The sequence below is a fragment of the Puntigrus tetrazona genome, chromosome 3 (assembly GCF_018831695.1).
Source record: "Puntigrus tetrazona isolate hp1 chromosome 3, ASM1883169v1, whole genome shotgun sequence".
Lineage (NCBI taxonomy): Eukaryota > Metazoa > Chordata > Actinopteri > Cypriniformes > Cyprinidae > Puntigrus > Puntigrus tetrazona.
This window is the reverse complement of record NC_056701.1, coordinates 21,504,751-21,527,314: the sequence shown is the minus strand read 5'-3', so window position 1 is coordinate 21,527,314 and position 22,564 is coordinate 21,504,751. Positions and strand designations below refer to the sequence as shown.

At 37.5% G+C, this 22,564-nt stretch overlaps 2 protein-coding genes across 2 annotated transcripts in view; both read left to right on the top strand.

Annotated features, from left to right (window-relative positions):
* Positions 1–473: 473 nt before the first annotated feature.
* itga2b (integrin, alpha 2b) lies at positions 474–14,474 on the top strand. The gene is made up of 30 exons (XM_043231608.1): positions 474–726; positions 1,170–1,300; positions 1,403–1,500; positions 2,087–2,246; positions 2,376–2,425; positions 2,631–2,676; positions 2,876–2,998; positions 3,108–3,152; positions 3,272–3,315; positions 3,433–3,495; positions 3,624–3,676; positions 3,761–3,972; positions 4,571–4,756; positions 5,619–5,664; positions 6,574–6,681; positions 6,988–7,043; positions 8,929–9,080; positions 9,379–9,483; positions 9,569–9,636; positions 9,710–9,857; positions 10,350–10,442; positions 10,541–10,620; positions 10,792–10,872; positions 11,749–11,854; positions 11,928–12,080; positions 12,416–12,520; positions 13,069–13,185; positions 13,278–13,379; positions 13,457–13,579; positions 13,721–14,474. The coding sequence occupies exons 1-30, from the start codon at positions 551–553 to the stop codon at positions 13,808–13,810; spliced, it is 3,120 nt and encodes a 1,039-aa protein (XP_043087543.1). The 5' UTR covers positions 474–550; the 3' UTR covers positions 13,811–14,474.
* A 1,029-nt stretch (positions 14,475–15,503) lies between these two features.
* Positions 15,504–22,564, top strand: part of fam171a2a (family with sequence similarity 171 member A2a) — a 29,036-nt gene continuing 21,975 nt past the window's right edge. Inside the window, 2 exon segments of the mRNA XM_043231621.1 lie at positions 15,504–15,533; positions 15,535–15,661. Of these exon segments, the coding sequence (XP_043087556.1) occupies positions 15,519–15,533; positions 15,535–15,661 (142 nt within the window). The 5' untranslated portion in view covers positions 15,504–15,518.

The following is a 22,564-nucleotide window of genomic DNA, read 5'->3' as shown; positions in this document are numbered from 1 at the left end:
TTTTTACATTTTTAGATGAGTAGCCATATTTGTTGAAATTGCATATTCTCTTAGGGTGAGACTTTCTGACTGTGGCCTCGGCATCATTTCTGTCACTTATCTGCTCGTAAAAATAACTCCCTTTTTAACTATTTTGAGAAGTTCTTTTCTAATACTTTTTGTTTGTTTGTTTTTTGGTAAATTAGTAATATTAGTATTTTTGGTTTCTCTATGCTTTAACATGGATGCATTGAAAAGTGTAGTGAAGTGTTCCTATTCTGGCATCTAATATACAAATTTGATTAAAAATGACTTTAAACTAGTAAATTCCTAATAATAAATGCCAAAAAAATGTTCACCAAACATCAAGGAAACCCATGACATGTATCTCATTTTATCTGAAGGAAGCACATCGGAAACATGCCCACAAGTGTCATGTTAACTTCAATAACCGCAGAGTAGTATGACAAGTGGTTCTCCCAAAGGAACAGAACAACATTACATTCTTCTTAGTGGCAGGAAGAACTGTGCAGAACGGCTTTAGGCAACTATAACAAGCATCTCAGAGAAAATGGAGCAGAGACTCAAAGTCAGTCTGCTGTTTTTTATTGTGGTTTTGGCCATACTCGTTTATTCCAATCCCATCAATGGCTTTAATCTGGATCTCAACAACTACACAGTCTTCTCTGGGCCTGAGGACAGCTACTTTGGGTTCTCAGTTGACTTTTATCAGTCCAGCAGCAAACGGTGAGTGATGGTGGTGTCCACATCTCTGCATATTTATATGTTGGTTGACTGCTACGGAATCTATTAAAACCCTTCACCCAAACACATTGTACTGATGCCTCAATTACCCCCACTAATTATAACTTCACTCAAATATTGTAGAGTTTTAAATGTTTGGGTATCGTAAGAGTTTTAAATGTTTTTAAAAAATGTCCAAGAAGGCTACATTTATTAGATCAAAATTAGAGTAAAACTGTAATATTGTGAAATTATTACAAATTGTTGAATTTTCTGCCATTACTCCAGTCTTAAATGTTCAGATTCTTCGGAAATTATTATTAATTATTTGGTGCTCAGAATATTCTTTTTTTTTTTTATTATTATTTATTTAAAAAATACATGTATGTGTGTGTGTGCATATATATATATATCCAATTCTAACCTGCATATTACGCTGTATGCAGTATAAGTGTGGTGGTTGGAGCACCCAGAGCAAACACCAGCCAGCCGGGGATCTCTCGTGGTGGTTCTGTCTTCATGTGTCCCTGGACATCAAGTGGAGAATCGTGTCAAACTTTAAACTTTGACCAAAAAGGTGTAGTGTGTTATACAAGTATGCAGTATATGATATCACACAGAGAAAATGGTCATATAATGGTAAATTCTACCACTTTTTCTCTTTCTCCATGTATCAAAGGTGATGAAAACATAAAATTAGGTAAAATGCTTCTAATGGCCCACAAGTCCAACCAGTGGTTGGGTGCTTCAGTCCGAACCTACAAAAACTACATCTTGGTGAGTTACCGCGGTTCACAAACATGCCCCACAAAAGAGTGTTGATTAAACCATGTTGTTTCTTCACACAAAGATGCAAGTTATTTTACATTTGACATAATTAGTCTGGTTTTGTAATCATACTAAAATTGTTTTGACACGACGCCCATATCTGCCCAAAGGGCTTGCCGTGATAGACGGTGTTGGCGGTGATACCGGTGTTAAGCCATGGTGACACTTTTCCACACTGTGGTTTTTAATTTTTTATAATAATAAAATGATGGAAGAATTTCAAAACGAAATGCAAAAGCACTTGTTAAAATATTTGTATACCTATTTAAACGTTGTGTAGGCGTAAGTTATTTTGTTGTTGATTGAATTGAATTTAAGCAGTTAATGATAAATTGCCGTAAAAAGGGAAAGTAAAATGTTCACGGTTCTATTTAACTAGGTTATTTAAAAGCATAAAAAACCTCAAACAAACTAAAAGCAACAGCTTGTTGTTGAATTGCCGCAAATGTAAAAGCGTAAGTAGCTAAAACCCAAAGGAAAGCGATGAAAACTCAAACGAATGTCTCTGGTTTATATATATTATCCTGCTCGGCAGGCCTGTGCTCCCATGTTCCACTGGAACGTGCTTACGGATAAAGAGGAAGCCATGAACACACCTGTTGGGAACTGCCAGCTTTTGGACACGCAAACAGGAGAGGTGGCAAACTACGCCCCCTGCAGGGAACTTCACGTAGAGGCCATTTACTCCAGTGGCTGTGAGATGCTTCGTTTACTGCCGTCCTATACAGTGCAGCCGCTATGATCACAGTTGTGTTTATATATATGCTTTCAGTGTCTAATGATTCAAGCACTTTGACCTATAAAGCCCCAATCCATATGTGCAGATCCTGACAGACGTTACTGTGAGGCTGGATTTACCACAGATATCACAGAGGTTACTTGCTTCTCTTTTAATGACAGTGGAGTTTGAATTTTTGAATCCATTTGCATTTTCGTACACCTGTAAGAAGTCAGAACAAATGATGAATAACCAATGCAATGCCGTCATACGCAGTACCTGCGATACCATAAACATATTTATTAAACGGTTTAACATCTCTTTTTTTTATTCATGTATTTAAAAATGATGGTTGTGACAGAATGGCAGAGCGGTACTTGGTGCACCAGGAGGCTATTATTTTCAAGGTAATGTATGTAGAGGAGACGGTCTTACAAACAATGCTTCCTCTAGTCTGCAGCAAGGCTGTTTTTACTACAGTGATTTAAATAAATATGTTTTTTTGTTTTAAATGCGAATTGACAGTGAACTTTCAGTGCGGTTTATATGACTTTGTGAAGTGTGCTGTGTCTACAGCGCATCTTTTTTGTTTTCTCTTTACTTCAGGTCAGATCATCACTGCAGCTCTTGCTAACATCATGAGCAGTGGCAGCACGTTCTCTCCCATTCACTCAGTGAGGGGTGAAACCAAAACTACACAAAGACGTGACTACTACGACCTGTATCTGGGTAAGAAACTGAGATTAAAATGATCTATATATATATATATATTATATATATATATATATATATATATATATATCATCCAGTGAGGTTTTGTCATTGTTCTGTATCATAGGATACTCCGTTGCTGTTGGGCATTTTAATAAAGACGGAATCACAGGTGATAAGCGTAAATAACAATCCATTAAATTTTTTTCAATTTCAAAAATGCAACTATTTTTGATCTATAGCTCTGCTCTTATCTGCTTTTTTTTCACCTTTATTTCACAATGATTGCAGATTATGTTGTTGGCGTCCCAAATGATTTGCACACCGCAGGCTCTGTAAGCACTCCTAGACTGTCACGTGGATGATTATGCGCTTCAGTTATCCTCTTGTACAGTTACACAGTTGGTTATGGATTTGATCGGGGTAATTTGTTGTACTGTGCTTGTTTTTAGGTTAAAATAATAAATGGAGTAGCTGTGCCCCTGGAAATCATGAAGACAATTGGTGGCATCCAGGTCAAATAATTGATCAAATAATTGCAGGCATTGCATAAGACACACCAATCATATTTATTTCAATAAGTTGAATGTGGTACTTTTTTAATGCAGTAATGATACTTTTTATCTATTTTACTTTTCTGTAGATAGCATCTTATTTTGGACATACTGTGGCAGTAACGGACATCAACAGAGATGGGTAAATCTTCTCTTTCTGGAAGTTCATGAGAATTGATTAAAAAGGTTTTTATAAAATGAATTATATCCTCTCTGTGGTCATCAGGTGGGATGATATCCTGATCGGAGCACCTCTTTTTATGGAGCAGTTATCCACTCAGAAATTTCGAGAAGTGGGACAAGTCTATGTTTACCTGCAAAGAAAGGACTTCTCCTTCTCCTCCAGACCCAACCAGATCCTGACAGGGATGTATGCCTATGGGCGTTTTGGCAGTGCTATAGCCCCATTGGGAGACATCAACCATGATAGCTTTAATGGTAAGCCTAATCTGACATTACAGAGCACGATTTGCAGTGAAAATAACATGTGGTTTAACATTTTCATAGATAATTCTGAGTACAACCCATCTGTGTATAAGCACAAGATCAAAACGACCAATCAAATGGTTTCGATGAAGACACAATCAATTTAAAAAAAAAATCAGGCAGTAGACCCAAAGAACATTTTAGAGTTTTTACTTTAAGTTCTATTTTGCTTGTCACTTATTAACAGCAGGAGCTCAAGTAATCTCATTTTTGTCTGTTATGAGTGCAGCATCTGAAAGTGATTTGACCTAAATGGGTCAGGTGTTCTGCTGTCGCAATATAATTCAGATTCTTGTTGCGTTCTAGTGCTTATCTTAAGGAAAGCACTGCTGTGAGATTACACTGTGAAAAAAAATCCAATTAGTTATCATAATAGTATAATGACAGTGTTTCAGATGTCATGGATTGAAAAATTATGTTTTATCAACATGTAATTTGATGATTACTATATCGTTCGAAGATCTGGCTTTTCAAAAAACAACAACAAACAGTTGTCTTTATGCATATTATTATTATTATTATCTTGATGTATTATTTTCTTTGTCCTCAGATGTGGCTGTTGGAGCACCTGGTTCTGGTGAAGGGGGCCAAGTGTTTATTTACCTGGGCCAGAGTGATGGTTTGACTAACCAGTATGTTCAGGTCATTGAAAGCCCATTTAAAACCCTCAAGGATCCTCCAATGTTTGGCTTCAGCATGAGAGGAGGGACAGATATTGATGATAATGGATATCCAGGTATGTGATGCATTACTTGAAATTGCTGGAAAGCAGTAATTTCTCCCTTAGAGCTGAAAAGAGGAAAAATAACAATACAATGAAATACATAGAGCACATAAAGCCATCATTAGTTGTGAGAAATATCCCTTTAAACTGAAAACTGTTGTTGCTGTATGTTTCATTTTGTTTTTTTTTTTTTTTTTTGTCTTCAACCAATGTTAGCAAATTCTAGCTCTTTTCACCAGAGCCCTGGGATCACTGTGCTCCTCCCATTACCTTCCATTACAATCTGACCAGCAAACCTCATCTGGGTCACTGCATCAAAATACTGTAACCTTCCCAATGACCCCATATAGCCACCTATGAGTCATGCTTAGAGTACAAAACCCACAAATGACCGAATGGTAGAGCCAACCATAAGCTACAGATATTGTCCTCAAAGTTTGAATGCCTGTTGTGAACAATCCCCACTAAGAGGCCTTTCCCACAATCCCTTGAGAGGAGTGAAGGGTTGTCTGGACGGCACGAGAGAGTCACCATGAGACAGGAATGCTTTAGTCAGTGCCACAGCGCTCCTAGTACAGATATAAATGGAAATGGGCTCTTACACTGGGGTCCAGTGTAGACATGGCAATGCTTTTTGACACACAGCACCTCAAGCTTTTGAAAGGGACTCTTGGCGCTCTTTATCTCACTTTCTGTCTGTGGCTGATCTCTTAGGTCACTTCTGCCAGACAAAGTAATCCCCACACTTCCTTTCCTCCAGTTTAACATGACTGTCATGGACCTCGGTCCCTCTCTTACTCACTTTTTGGTGCTCACTGATGGAGCAATTGTAGATTTCAAAGCATATTATAAGCTTTGGTTCCCCCCCCTTTAGATCTCATTGTTGGCGCTTGGGGTGCGAGCAAAGTGGCAACCTACAGGTAAGAGTTTAAAATAATCCAAAATACTGCAAAAAGTGCTTTATTGTAATCATATGGTCATAGACATTTCATTAATATCATTATATTGGTTTTTAATTCAGGATCTATATTTAGCATTTGACATCAAGTTGTGACCCAACACAGTACCAAAATTGCTGTATCAAATGAAAACTGATATAGTTTTCATATTTTGTTAAATGAGAAAGATACAGAAATATCATTAATTAATAAAATGATTGAATAAAATATGAACAATAATTAATATATTCATAAATTACAACTAATAATGTATTTATTTATTTTATAATATTTATTGATTAATTCATTCATATTACCATGAAAATATTCATATGCGCATATACTATAACAAATGCACCATAAAATTATATGCCCACTTGTACAACGTCTGTATTTGTGACCCTGGACCAAAAAAAAAAAACAACTTTCCACTGATGTATGGTTTGTTAGGTTAGGGCAATATTTGTAAAAGATACAGCTATTATCTGGAAAATCTGGAATCTGAGGGTTCAAAAAATGTAACTATTGAGAAAATCCCTTGTTGTCCAAATGAAGTTCTTAACAAAGCATATTACTAATCAAAAATTATGTTTTTATATATTCATGGGGGGACATTAACAAAAGATATTCATGGAACATAATCTTTACTCTTTGACTTTTTACATAAATTTTAAAAAAAAATCTTATTTTGAGTATTGCTACAAATATGCCTGTGCTAAAACAGACTGGTTTTGTGGTCCAAGGTCACATATACATTTTAAAAAAAAATTATAATAATGACAAATTCCATAATATGCAGCAATCTTACCTTGCTGTGAGTTGTGACACACCAGTTGAGAACCACTCAAGTGATTCTGCATGTTGGATCAATAATGTGTTTGACTTTATCAGGGCACAGGCTGTAGTGAGGACACAGGCTCGAGTTTCATTCTTCCCAGACCTTTTGAACCCCGAAGACAAATTCTGTCAACTCCACCAGAGCAGCACCTTCATTACTTGGTAATGCATCTGAACTTAGTACAAGAGACAGCTTCGTGTCATCATGATTCAAGTGCCCGGCATTCATGCTTGATTAGTCAGACATAGAAAGCTTCTCAAGGATAGGCAGAGTTCAGCAATGGTACAGTAAGCTATTGATTGCACCCACATCTTATTTTAGGACTAATGCACAATCACAATGCGTTAAGGACCTTCACTGATCAGTGACGTAATACATATTTTCAACATGCTTTGAATTCAGACCCATATTGTTGCATTATTTCTGTTCAATATTTATAATAAGCTCTTGTTTTCTCTTTTCCATAGCTTTGTAATTATGGCATGCATCAGTGTTTCTGGCCACAGGATTCCTAAGGAGATTGGTATGTGATATATATGAAATTATTATATTAATAAATGTCATAAACAACCATAATAATGCAAGTGTCCTGGAGCAAGTTAACTGCTTTTACCTTTAAAATGCTAGACGTGTTGCAATGGTTAAAGATGTTAGTATCTATCTATCTATCTATCTATCTATCTATCTATCTATGCCAAGTTCTGTCATGAAAATATAGATTACACCAGCTGATCAGCCCCTTAACACAAAATGATGATAATTACCATGTTACCATTTTTTTTCTCAGATGCTTTGGAGCAGTTCTCAGATCAGAAATGACATTTTCAAAACTCCTTGTTCAGCCTCCACATCATCTAGTCACTTGTGCATATAATAACAATTTCTATTTTTTTGGGGAACAAATTGTGATTGCTGGTACATTCACACAACTGATTATGTGCATTCGTCTGTGGTTTTCCACATTTTCAGTTGCTAACATTATGTTTCTCAAAATGTGGTATATAGTTCTCTGTGCTAGAGTCTTGCCCATCAAAACATCTATTCATTAGCTCGTCGTAATTCAATTCAAAATGGTTGATCTAGTGGTCATAAACCGTCAAACATTTTCTACACTTTCTATCAGACTTTTTATAAAATTGCCATGAATTCTGCAAGTCAGTCTTAAACAATTATATATGATTATATAAATTATAAGCCAGTTCTGTGAAAGGTGTATATCAAGTAATCTTCGATTCGTAAGCATCAAAAGTTATAAATTCTGACAGTGGATGAACATGCGGAAAACAATCAGGGTCAATAGCCGAGAAGAAGAGTACAACAGAGGAAGAAGCAGAAGAGGCCAAGGCACATATCAGATAAAATAAGGACCACTATTGTTGACTGTATTTTTCATTACATGAGTATTGTAATGTATTCATGAGTACAGCTAAATAGTGGGAGGTCAACCATATTCTCAACACATGTCATTCAAACAATTTGAAACAGTCTCTTTTACCGTAATTAATATCACACATAGAGTAAAGTGTACATTTGTACTTTTGAAAGAATATATGGTATACATAAGAAGCGCAATTTTATGCATTTCAGTACAGTAACTTTCATCCAAACTGTTGACATATTTAATATCGGGTAAGTAAGTATTTTTTTCATCATGTGAGCCACCCTGGTCAAAATGTTTAGTTGTTTTTTTCACAGTCAACCATGAAAATCAAGGTTTTATAAATATAGATAATTAGATATAGATATTTGTTGAGAATAGTCAATAGTACATAAAAAGGTTTTTTCACAATTGCTTTGGATTTTGTTTCTCAAAACTATAAGTTCAGATCTCTGAACAACTGTGAAAATGAAATCTTGCCAGTCCATTTATTGTATTTGTTCAAGGATTTAAAGTTATTCTTTTGAAAAAAAAAAAAAAACATTTGGAAATTAAGCCAAAGCAATTGAGAAAGCAGTGTGCACTGTTATATTGACAACAATGACACAAGGACTTTTCATTCTGGTGATGTTCATTGACATAAATACTAAGATTTTAAGTTACAAGCTTTTGCAGGAAATCCATTATGTGGTGCTGTTTGTACAAATTGTTTTGAGAAATGAACATACTTTTGTGCAAATATTAAGGAGGATCTGAGAAATGCACCAAAGCAACTTTGAAAAAATTTAAACGCAGAAGGCGATTGGTTTATGTCGCTTGCACAGCCATGAACTTGCTGCTTTACATTTAAATGCCTGGTTTAGCATTCACTTGAACATTTCACAGCACACTTTCAGAGGTCCTCTGAAACATGCCTCCACCTTCCCCAGTTCCACCTGTATAGGTCTGCCTTGTGATATCCATGCTAAAATCATCAGAGAGTTGTCATAACAGATATTTTTTTAGCTGTTTGCAACCTATTTTCTTCTAGTGCTAAACACAGAGCTTCAGCTGGACAGGATGAAGCAGAGCATGGCCAGACGAACCCTCCTACTGGACTCCAACCAGCCGTACTCTTTCTTCCAGCTGTCAGTGGACAGAAACTCAGCAGATGTCTGCAGGAACTTCACAGCCTATCTACTGGTGTGTTTCATCCCCTTCAACTATTTTTCAAAATATTGATGTGCAGGAGCTGAGACCTGTGGATGAAAAGCACAAGTCCTGTCCTTCACGTTGCAAACACTGAATGTTATTGAGTCCTGTTGAGAGTACAACGACTACATACACTCATATATTAGATCTAGTTAGTGCTAAGTACAAAACCAAAATGCTTTTGTGATTTTTTTGTTGTAACCATTTTTTTTTTCCTTAAAAATGCAAGCCATAGCAGTTTTTTTTATTTTCAGTGAGTAATCTTTCATCTCATTCTATTCCTTTTTAGCCTGAGTTTAAGGACAAGCTGAGTCCAATCTTCATCTCAGTGAACTACAGTCTGGCTGACTCCCAAGATGCAGTGCTGCATGGACAAAGCGTCGCCGTTGGACAGGTGAAGGCTGGAATATATTGCTTTTGTCATTACAGTGACGTTTACTCATTTATATGAACCTGTTGGAAGCTTTTGCTTTATCTAGACACGGATAATACTAAACTGTGGTCCAGATAACATCTGTATACCAGACCTGAAGTTGAAGGCAGTAGCGTAAGTTCCTTCGCTATCTTGTTAAAGTTATTGTCAAAAAACAGTTAAAAAGCAGTAAACATTTAAAAAACAGGTCAACACAACCAGTCCTGATTGGAGATGAGAATCCAGCGCTGCTGATTATTGAGGCTGAGAATCAAGGAGAGGGAGCATATGAGACGGAGCTGTATATCATCCCACCAGCACACACGCATTATCAAGGTGTTGTGAGCAACCAGAAGGTGAGGGTTTAGTCACTTCCTGTTTGTTGCAGACAGGATCACAAGTTACAAGTTACAGCACATCAATTCCAATCATGCTGTCGTGTGAAGAGACCGTTGCTGTTGTACTATCAGTTTCCTTAGACAAAAAGCAACAATATTTGTGGGGTTTCTACGTTTTTGATTAGTTTTAGTGTAAGCTTTAGCAATTTCATGTGCTTTTATGTTTATCTATCTATCTGTCTGTCTGTCTGTGAGTGTGTTTGTGTGCAGCACTAATATATATGTACATACATACAACATTTGCATATATATGTGTATATAGTCCTCATGAACGCAAGATCTCCGAACAGATAAAAGCTTTATAAAACTTCCACTGGCCAGACAACTAGAGCAAGCATAGCAAATAACATCTGCCTGTCCCCTTTCTGTCATCACACTTCCTTTATGTTCATGTGAATAGTAGCATTATTGCTGCTTGAGTCACATTAAAGTGTAAAATGTGTTGTGCAGAACTTCAGTCACTTGGTGTGCGCTCAGAAAAAGGAGAATGGCTCAGTCATTGTGGTTTGTGATCTGGGAAACCCCATGGAGGCTGGACATCAGGTCAGGGTGACATAATCAACGTAATAACCCACCTTGGGCGACCGTTCGTGTTCAGCCTGTTATAGAACATTTTGCTCTCGTTGTTTTTTCTCATTCAGCTGAAAGCAGGTCTTTACTTCAGCATGGGTGGACTGGAGCAGGTGGACAACCACATCACGTTCCAAATGCAGATACGAAGGTGTGAGCATTCATATACACAAACCATCTGCGCTGTGAACAAAATGATGTCTCCATTGTGCTAGCTTGTCTGCTCCATAATAAACGCTAAAGTGTTCTGGTACATTTTGCTTATAATAACAACAACCATTATCTTTTGTTTCTTCTGAATGATCTCTCTTATTGTTTTCAGTAAGAACAGCCAGAACCCAGACAGTAACCTGGTCGAATTGCAGGTTGAAGTTAATGCTGTAGCTTCCCTGGAGATGCGTGGGTTAGTGCTGCTGCTATTTTCATAAATCATTTAGCTTCCCCCATTTAAAAAAAAAATATGAAAAATTTAAACTGAAATTGAAGGGAGATGGATGATTTGTCGACTAAAAAGTAGAATCAAAGCAACATTCTCATTTTTGTTTATGATGAAGTGAAAAAGAGGTTAAAAAAAAGTCCAGCTAACAAACACAATGAAACACAATAAAACACATAATACAAAACATGTAAAAATATCTGTTATATATTTGTTATATCTGCTTCGCTACCTGCTCTTCGCTGTTTGAAAATTCTGCTGCGACTTCGGTCCATCCCGTCTTCGGTTGCGATGCCTAATAGTTAACCGTTAATAATTAATAGTTACAATGGACAGTTTTGAAATGGCATACATGTGAGCATGATAATTTATTACTAAATCCATTCACTGCATTAAAATATATGTAGAGAGAGATTTATATATAGAGTTACACAAATGGCTAAAACCATTGATCGCACAGCTCCATGATCTAATTTAAGCCATTAGCTTCTCATTGAGTTCCTAAAACATTTACAGCTTGTGAACTTAATATAAGCGTAAATCGTCAGAATTCACCTTTAAATGTCGTCGCCTTTAAGATTAACACTTAAAATCCACCCTCAAAGACATTTTCTGTCAATAAAAGGGCAGGAGTAGTCTTCTTCACGCTCTCTGTTCTGTAAATGCCACTGCAATTTTGACCAATCAGAGTCTTGTTGTTATGTCTAATAGTTAAAACAGCAACCAATCATGCATGAAACAGGTGCCAAACATTATCATCAGAGGTCATTACTGTACCATTAAAGGTACAGTTATTGAAAAGGTAAAAAACTGTACTTTAAACTAACATTATTTGTACCACAGAGTCTCTTCTCCGGTAGACTGTGTCCTGCCTATAGCCAAATGGCAGCCAAAGGATTATCCAGATGACTTGGATGAAATAGGCCCACTGGTAGAGCATGTATATGAGGTAATATGCTCAGTCTAAGATTACAATTAACACCTTCACCTTCACTACTTACCTTTTTAATCTCCTGTCTCAGCTAAGGAACTTGGGCCCAAGTCCAGTCAACGTAAAACTTACACTGGAGTTTCCTGTTTCACAAAATGAGTCCTATCTGCTGTACGTGTTTGCTAATGCCTCCGAAGAGCTCATCTCCTGTCAGACAGACTACTCCAACATCGACCCACGTGGGGTGAGACTGCCCCCTACTGACAGTCATTTCTAAATTAAACACTCTGGACCAGCAATATGACATCTTATGTAATCCTAACACACTTTATACTAAAAACCATTGGATTTTACCCTAACAACAATTTATTCTGTTTGTAACGTGATAAATTGTTATTATTTTAATACATACAGTATTGATACTGATTACGATATGGAATTTAATACTATATTCGTAAACATAATTAATGGGATTTATTTATCATTCCAGCGTACTGTGGTATAACAGTGGTACCATAGTATAATATAGTTTATTCAATAGCAATAACTGCCACTTTTCCTATTCATCTTGGTCCACAGTTTGTAAAATCTGAGCCCTCCAGTAACCATGTTCATCATTTCAACAAACGTGACTTGTCACAGAAAGCAGAAGATGAACAGCAGTTTCAAAATACTGTCCATGTGGTATGGTTCGGAATATTTTTTTATTGCTATTGGACGTTTCTCTTGCTCACTATTAGTTTGATCAACAGTAATATAATCAAATATTATAGCAATTTAAAATATCTGTTCTGTATTTTTGATATATTTTAAAATGCATTTTATTCCTGTGATGCAAAGCTGAATTTTAAGCGGCCATTACTCCAGTCTTCTTTTTAGGTCTTATTTTTCTCAATGTTGAAAACAGTATGAATATTTTTGTAGAATTTTTATTTTTATTTTTCAGAATAATATGATGAATAGTGATGAAATTTTAAAATAAAAACTATTTATTTGCAAAACATGAAAACAATATTTTGTAAAAAAATAATAATAATAAATAAATAAATGTCATTTATTGCTATGTGTGATTCTTCTTTGCCAGTAGAGGGTTTTGTTTTATAGACTGGACACTCTTGCTACCAGTGGCTGTTTATTCACAGAAATGTTGATAATTCAACAGTCTAAGCACATAGCTCGTACAAGCGCCTCTATCTCTGCTGTTACATTTTGTTATATGTGTTACCGTGCAGAACTGCTCTGGTGGTGAGCGTTGTCTTCGGTTTGAGTGCGAGGCTGCAGGACTGCAGAGAGATGAGAGGGCCGTGGTGAGAGTGATGAGCAGACTGTGGGTGCAAACCTTTTTAAAGGTGGGCAAAAGATCACACACTTAGCATTAGATGAAATCATCTGATATTCATCGCTCTTTCTCCCTCTGTTTCTGTCTCTTTACGCTGCCTAGAGACCGTACGTAAATTTCGTCCTTCACTCCAGCGCTCAGTATGAGGTGGCAGATGTGCCCTCAAAAATCAAGCCAGATGTGCTGCCCAGAGGAAAAGCAGAGGTAAGACGTCGGTTATTTGGTTTGCATCGTAAAATGTATGCCACTCCTCGTTAAAAACTCCTTGTAAATCTATGCAGACGCGTACAAATATAGTATGGAGAAGGCCAGATGGACAAGAGGAGGTACCTGTGTGGTGGATAGTGGTGTCAGTCATCGCTGGACTGCTTCTACTGGCTGCTCTGAGCACCATCTTCTGGAAGGTACTTCTACATGGTCAACAGTAGAGGGTGCTTTGTCCCACAAAGGACAGCAACAAACGAATCACCTCGCTGTAAAAGAGATACATGTGTGCTTACCACAAATCTACATTAGGTTTAATAAACAATGCCGTATGTTTTAAGGTGGGGTTTTTCAAACGCAAGCGTCCTCCGTGTGACGAGGATGGCGATGACATGCAGCAGCTGAGTGGAGAGCACAACGAGACATCTTGATGAGACATCACTAACCTTTTTTTTTTTTTTGCATTAGATTAATTTTGCATATGGTTAAGGTACCATTTTGGGATCATTCGAAAGAAATCGCTTATGCTCACCAAAGCCACATTTAGACCTAAAATACGGTAAAAATAGTAATATTGTGAATACTGTAATACTGTTTAAGTGTAGTTGTATACCTGTGATGCAAAGCTGAATTTTTAGCTTTATTTTTCCGGTCTTTGGTGTCACGTTATTCAACAATCGTTCTAATATGCTTTAAAAAAAAAGTGCTCTCATGCTCGTGGCTTGCATTTTAATTTATGTTAAAGAAATTTAGATAAATATGTAGATAAATGAGCATTGTCTGCAACCCACCGGCCTTATTAGTAGAATTTGATCTATATCACATGGCTGATGATGCATTTTGATTGTTAGTTATAATCAGATCATTGAGCTTTCAAACAGACTATGAACACTGAGCCTTATTCATAAAGCATTGTTACGTAAACAGTCGCATTCATTTAATCTAACGTATGAGCATTTCGCCACCAAAATTCATTATGCATATGTTTCACTCACTGCAAGTCATTTCATTTCTGCTGTTTTTTCATTGTTGTTGTGTTTGTTGTTTTTGTCAGTCATTAAAATGTCTTGTCTGCACTGAAGTGTGTGATCACAACGCTTTGGGTTCGAGTAAAAAATCTGAATTTTGTTTGTGAGCAGTTTAAAGATGCGAGTGCATTTACACGACTAGTGAGGCAAAACATTGAACCATGTATAGATGAGGATCGCAGGTTATCATAAAGTTATGGAGGGTGGCTCTTTCTCAGTAGATTACATTTATCTGGAGACAGTTTTTATGTTTTGTCATATTTCTAAAACATGCTGTTAATTTGTGAAAAGCTTAATTTATTAGCAAATAAAAAAATATTAAGCATAACATTAAAAATAAGAAATGTTGATGAAAATCTGATTAAAATCAAATGTGTGCAACGAATGGGTGCCGTCCAAATAACTGATTAAGACCTCACAATAATCCACGAGTAATCCATGTGACTTCAGCCCATTAATACACATCTTGCGTGTTAGTAATAAACAAATTCATCATAAGGCATTTTAACTGTAAACAGTTCCGAAATACCTGTCCTCTATCCATAATATTGCATTGCTAGGTGAAAAAGTTTTTTCATCTGATTCAAGAGAGCATATGTGCGCACAATGAAAACAGTCCTAAATAGTTCTAAACAAACATGTTGACAGATTTTGATGTGAGAATGTATTACGGATACATATTTTGTCCAGAAACCACGTGCCTTGATGGATTCGTTTCTTACAAACGCGCCGCTTTTCACTTGATAAGGCATTAACCGCTGATCTGGATTTGTGTGGATTATGTGTGGAACAGAGCAAAAAATGATGCATACTAACGCTAAATTTCTCAAGTCTGTTCTGATGAAGAAACAAACTCATCTGCATCGTGGACGGCTGCGTTTTCAGCTCATTTTTATTTACGGGTGGGTAAAACGGCTGAGGAAAGGGCCTACGAGTCGCGCGAGCCTCGGCCGACAGGGGGCGCGTGGAAGCGCCGCGCTTCAAAATCTCCCCCTCCCATCTGGGACAACAGCGCTGAAAGAAGCGGAGCAATACTTGGGAAGGGAGTGGGCACCCGTGGCAACCGCACTTTGGAGCAGTCGGTCTTGTGCCATCCCGCAACGAAACATGGATGAACTGCTACTTAAGGAGGATCTGACGATGCCGCTGTGAGAATGCGTCCGCCGCACACCTCCCGCTCTTTTTTTCTTTTTCTTTTCCTCTCTAGTTCTTGGAGGACGCTGGCGAAATCCCTGCCGACCCCGGGAGCAGTCGGTGAGTTTGATTTGAGACTGTAGCATCCGTCTTTGGACGTGATATTTGTGTAGCGCGAGAAGAACGGGACGTTATACGCCGCTTTATTACGTAACTGCCGCATTTCGCTCTCGCTGCGATTTATTACGCGCCGTTGCTTTAGTGCGCATTTACTTTTGAATCTTATGGGAGTTACAGTTTGGAAACAAAGGATTTCAGTCTGTTCGGCCCCTCAGATGACCCTGCGGTGTGTCTGTAAAGTGAACAAGTTATTCAAACGGGCCTCGAGCTACAGAAAAACAGTTGTGTGTATCAATATGCGTCAGTCCTATCTTGATTTACACTTCGCGCATTATCTAATAACTAACCCCAGGCTAGGAAAGCTAGCATCGTTTCGTATTTTAAGCCCACCCACACTGTTATTATCATAAAAAAGTTCACTGAGAGGTACAGTGATACCTACTGCCGGTCTCTTTAACCTCGGCAGGTCATACTTATTTGTATAAGTATGTGTTTATTATGGAAATGTATGTATAGGGGAGACTGGGGAAGGTTGTCTCACTTCTTTCCCAGTAAATGTTTCTCGGGTAGGTTGAAAATGTAAGATTTGATTAGGTATTATTTTAAACTCTTTGCTGCTGAAAAATGGCTTTTGTTTTTCTTTTGCTTAACTGTTACACCAAGGGGAACCTTTTGTGACAACATGCTGGATTGGGAACCTGTCACAGCACAATATGGACTTATTGTTATTATTACTATTATGAAACAGAAAGATTATAGTCCGGCCTATATAAACATTGGTTTGGTCAACACATACCATTTTAGGAGAATATGTGTGTGTGTGTGTGTGTATATATATATATATATATATATATATATATATATATATATATATATATATATATATATATATATATATATATATATATATATTATACTTACATTAAAATCTTATTTGTTTGTCATTAGTGTTATTTTAAATTACAATCCTAAAAAGTACAGGCAAATTGAACATTTAGATTTGTTCTGGACAGTTTTGTCACCCCAGGACCAAGCGGATCTTTAGGAGCTGTTTGTGCAAACTCTTTTGTGAACCCCTTTTTCTTCCTCAGCAACTTCCAATGAATATTAATGTGGGCTTGGAGCTTCTTTTCTCTCGTGCACTCCATTGGTGCCTGCACTAAGCTGCTCACAAAATCACCCACAGATATTTAGGCCTAAGAGTGCTTCCTTATCTCTGAACTGTTGAAAAAGAGAAATTTAAAGAAAGTCTGTGTGCTAAATGTTTGTAAAACATTTTCGTGGTTAGTTATCTGTATCCTGCGAAGTCATTAGAGGTTTTCTGACCCACATCAGAAGTTCATTACTGGACTCCAGTCTTTACTGAGACCCTTTGAAGAGAGACCTAAAGGTGAACCACATCATAAAACCATGTGTGAGTTCCCAGTGGTAGAGCTGAGAAGGGCCAGGGATGACGTTTTAAAAAGTCTGGGATCCTTTTTATCCATGTTTTATTGCAATGCAGTCTACTGGAAAAGGCTCTGCTGACTAAGCTGTCCTTATTGTGCTGATAGGAAACGTTTAAGACCGAGTCAGTCAAAAACATGTGATGGTTTCCCTGAAAGTTTTAGGCATATGAAGAAATGAAATTATTAGCCAATCATAGAGTCAAGGCCCCAAGTGCCAAAGTGCATTATCATTCCCCTTCCAGTGAGATCTTGTTATGCACATATTAAGCAAGTCATACATATTAATAAGTTGTTTTTTCAATGCATTTGCTTGTGAAGCAGACAGAATTTGTCTTAACCAGTAAGAAATAATGTTATTTAACACACTATATCTATCTATCGCTCGATCTATCTGTATATCTATATCATGTCAACATCAAAGTGTCCCAGGCTTCAAAGAGCGAAGAGTCTGTAATGCAAATTATTATGAATAATTACATTCATTTTTGCAGTTAGACTGAGAAGAGAGCAGCTAATTAACGCAACATGACTTATTTTCCAGCATCATTATTTTCTAAGAATTTCTGTATCCTGCTTCTTTCCTCCAAAGTCTATACTTTTTAAAAAGTGTGATATTGCCATGTTAAAACGAATCAAATACTTTTGTTCTCAGGTTCAAGATTTATGAATCTAAGTCAATCCCAGTGTGGTCAACCCAGCGTCTAAACACAATAGCAGGATGACAGGGCAGTTTCCTGTTACTTCTCCAGTTTCATCTTGATGTTCAGCAATTTTGACACTGATCTTAGCATACATTTGTGTGTACATGTAGGATTGTAGGAACATAGATATATATTTGTTATGATCTTGCATCGCTTTACAGCTGTGAGCTAAAGGGTTGTGCGAATGGCATTGAGGCATCAGATGTTTGCTACTGACACGGTGCAAAGTATCAACCAGAGCGTGAAAAATTGTTATCCTGATGGGTTTTTGCAGTGGCACGGCATGCACTTCACCGTCCTTATCAAGCTGACACCTAGAGCCGCCACCTCTGATTTGGGACAAAGGCCTGGCGAAGGAAGGCCAGCCAAGACACTAATACAAACTGACTGTTGGAGATTTTAGTGTGTCCGTCTGTGCCTTTAGGCAGGTGTTGACCCAGCCTGTTTTGCACAGTTTGAAAAACAGCTGTACGTTTCCTCATATAATGGATTTGGGCTGATATTCAAGTCAGAACAGGGTGGTTTAATTGAAACGTTTGAAAAGAGCTGTTTTGCTCTTCTCTTTTGTCTTGCTTTCACGATTGTGTAGGATAATGTCCAGTCACCACAAAATGAGTCATTGCATTGTCAACTTCCAGGAGATTTCATGAGATTCCCCTTAAGGGGGTATTACATCCTCCTCCTCTCATGCAAAAGCAAATGTTACCATGACAGCGCTTGTTTGAGTGCTGCCCCAGCTTGCCACTCTAGGCTTTTCTTTGGGATACAATTGCAGCATTGTGCTGCATGACGCTTTTATTAAATGTCATTGAATTTTGGAACCTGCATGACTTCATAGAGCTCCAGTGAATCAAGTCAGCTGTGATATCAATTGTGGGTCAGTTTATAATAGTGTGCGACAGTCAAGTTCTTGAAGAATGTATCCCATTAATTTTCTCCAAAGAGGAATTGACTTTTAATGATATTTTTAAGTGATAATTGAATTCACAGTACTGATGCATGGTAGAAACATTATGTTCATGCATGTTATCACTTTTAAACAACGGTTTCCTTTTAGATGAGTGCCCTGCATTACAGTGTAATTTCACAGTTCTTTAAAAAAGGTCAGATTAAGATGATTAAATGGAGCATCTGGCAAGTAATGTAAGTCAAGCTCGCATCAGCTGACAGTGATCCACGTCTATCTATAGGATCACGACACCAATCATAACACCCTTCATAAGGTCCCTTCGGTCATTATTCAGCAGCTATCGAAGTGATTAGGAACTAATCACCCACCTCCATCCCCAGCTCCTCCTCTTGTCCAGTCCGGACTAGGCAGTGAATACATTGAGTCAGACCACTGAATAATGTTGTAAATAATCACGTACAACATTAATGGTATCTGCTACATTTCTCATTGAAGGGAACTGAATTCAGTTTTACTGTGAATTTGCAAATTCAAAGCACCTGAACGTGGTTTGGCAGGTCATAGAAAGGTCTTTCTGAGGTGATGTCATGTGCTTTGACAGTAGATCTTTTATTTAAGGCTCTTTATAGCATGGACTTTTTGTGGGCGGAAGGGTACAGAAAAGCTTGGCAGGTTTTTCCGGTTACGCGGGCCGTCACAACTTTAAGGAGTGTGCGTCTCGCCATTAGCCCACCGTGAACTCCCCGGGCAGCTGTTCAAAGGTAGGAATTTCTTTGTTGACACCAGACACCCTAACGCTCAGAGGAAACGGCAGATTTATCAGCAACAGAGCCCCTGTAAACCTGACCTCTGAGGAGATCCTGCTTCACATCATCACAGTGTGTCCACATATTTTGATTGGTGGGTGTGAAAAGCTTTAGGAAAGGAACGCATGAAAAATTGGAGATTACGTCATCTACATTAAACCCAAAATGGCCCATTGCCCATAAAACACAATCCAGCCAGACATCTTCTAGTGCAGCAGCCCAGGCTTGTTTATAATGTTAAGTCTGTGTTTTGCTAAGTTTATTGTGTGTAATAAGAGTTTAGCTATGTTTTGAAACCGTAATCTGGATTAGGCTTTAGAAAGGGTACCTAATTTTGCTTGTAATCCTTCTGGTCATGCAATATTCTTAACAGACTGTTACAGTTACCGTTTGGCAGCTTCTTTAGTCCAAATAAATAAAATACGGTAATGAGAAGATTGTGTCACACCGCGATACATTGCGTTTGCTTGCATGTTTGGGTGGAAAAAATAAAATATAGCTCCGGCAAGATATATATGTCTATATTTATTAGTACCCACCACTGACAGATAAAGTGAGCAGTCTCGTGAATTTTAGGCTCGACATTTCAGACATTTCCTGCCATCAAGCCGTGCAGAAGTCTATAAATTCCCTGAGCAACAATGGTTTCATTAGAGCTGAGTCAACACATTTCTGCTGTGCTTTTCCTCTCCAGGGTTGTATCAACACCTTTAGAGCCCTTAGAAGTTTATTTTTTCCCTTCCAGCAAAATCTTGCACTTTGGATGACTGGTTTGTTTTTGCAGCCCTTTAAACCTGTAAAGATGCCAGAGTGTACAAGCTAAACGTGTACAGAGGTAGACCTTGAGATACTTGATCTTACATTGGTTTCTTCTCAGATCCTAGCAGTACCGTCCCCTAGCTGCTTGGTTATTTTTTCTCACACCACATCCAAGATTCTGAAAATATCTACTAAAGCGCCAGAATCTTGGTTCATGAGGTTGCCTAGAGGAGACAGAGACCTCATGCATCTCAAGTGTTATCACATTAAGAGTGAATGAGTTCCAATTTTAGCAGGGGGATGAATTGCAGCATTTTTTTAGATGTTTTTGTTTGATTATTGTATAACATTTTGTCCTACTGAGCAGGACCTGGGTTACTGTTTTCCTGGACTAAGGACATTGTCCAGCTGGTGCTTTTGAGAGGGTGAGGCTTTCGGCAATAATTTATGAGCTATTCTATATCTCTAATTCAGGACTCTGCAAACCTGCTTATACAGGTGGAGAGGTCAGCATTTGCTCCTCACAACGCACAAAGGTATTGTGGGGATCCTTGCCTCACCTGCCTATGGCAGATGAAAATATATATTGTGTATATATATATATATATATATATATATATATATATATATATATATATAATATATTAAATTTACAAACTACTGCATGTATGTGTATATGCATGTATATTTTTATTATTAATTTCATTTATTTATTAACATTTTAATAATGTCATTTTATTTTGTGTAAATTATTTTGCAGTTTTTTCCTTTTATAGCACAAAAAATTGTCACTTGCCACATTAATCATTCATAAAATCATGTTTACAACATATAATTTTGATTCTTATATTTTTGTTTTGGTGGTTTAGTATGTGAACACATTAGTTTGAATAGTCCACGTGACTTTAGCAACAGTAGTGCTTTATTCTTACAAATTAACTGAATCTCTGTATTATTCTTTATGAATGTATTATGTTCTGGCCAAATCTTTACTTGCATTTGGAATTTTTGACTCTGCTACCACACATACATCAGTGGCTGTTTATTCAGCCCTCACAGTAAGGCTATACTACCTTTATATGTCTACGGCTTTGTAAGCATCCCAGTGGTTCTGGCTGACAAGGCTCCTGACAGACAGACATTCCTACTTGGCTGTTAACACATCATCTGCCTGTCTGAAAAAAACAACAGGGTGGTCTGGAACCATCAGTGACACCAGGACCACCTGTCAATGAAATAATTGCACCCTTTTTGTTTGGTTTAACATGGAGATAGAGAGTAGATATTTGTTTTGTAGGATTTCCCCTCTTGACTTTTCCACAGATTCACATTGCCTGAACAATGAGGCTTTCTAATTTTAAACCCAATGGTGTCATTGTTTGGCGGTGAAACACACTTACAAGAGATAGAGAAAGGAAGAGATTTGCAATCCTCCAGTTAATCTGTAGCAACAGCACCATTTTGGGGACTATAGAGGCAAAAGAAAAATGCAAAACTGTTTGGCTAATATTGACAATGTTGCCATTTGAAATGTTTATGGTCCATTAGCTGTTACTAATCTGCAAAGAAGAGATTTCAGCAGGGTAGAAATGTTTGTTGTTGTTCGAAATGTTTATTATTCAGAAGTGAAACTTTGTGAACTTCTGGCAAACGTCCCTTAGTGCTTCACTCAGAAGTGCTATGGTCTCCCTTCGGCTTATAACATATACTCAGCCTGCGGAGAAACGCTGCTCCTGACTGCCACTGTGTTGAGAAGTGAGTGGATGAGATTTAAGCAGTAAGCAAAGGAGAGAGAGGAAAGGCTTCGCATTCACCTTCCACTCAACAGCAGATAAATATTTATATTTGCCAAACGTTTGTTTTAGTTTTCAATAAACCTTTAGTTCTAGTAAAATAAAAGTTATCATGTGAGTTCATTTTTCCGCTGAGGCTGAGAACTTTTATGTCGCAGAAAAGTTTCCTGGATTATTTGCGCCTTCCATTACGGCTTAAACAATAGACAGGAAGTGGAATTGTGTTCAGGAAATCCTGGTGGTTGAGTGGAAGTAAAGATTCTTTGAATTCTGTTAATGTTCCTCTTAGGGATCATGAATGTGTAATATTATATCGTACGTACATGGACATGTCCTTTAAACGTGAAGAACAAGTCTTTTTCAGGCCAGCTGTTCTCTGGATATTTATTCTCTGTTTCAGTTCTTCTTGTCTCACTGAGTTTTTTTCATGATATTATGAAAATACGGCAGCCAAACATTTCTGTAAGGCAATATGAGTTTTTCTGT

Bases quoted from the DNA above. Each gene is read 5' to 3' on its own strand.
- itga2b (XM_043231608.1), top strand. From the start codon at position 551: ATGGAGCAGAGACTCAAAGTCAGTCTGCTGTTTTTTATTGTGGTTTTG. The intron at 2,426-2,630 runs GTTACTTGCTTC...TGGTTGTGACAG, and splicing joins TTACCACAGATATCACAGAG to AATGGCAGAGCGGTACTTGG. The intron at 9,484-9,568 runs GTGAAGGCTGGA...TGCTTTATCTAG, and splicing joins AAAGCGTCGCCGTTGGACAG to ACACGGATAATACTAAACTG.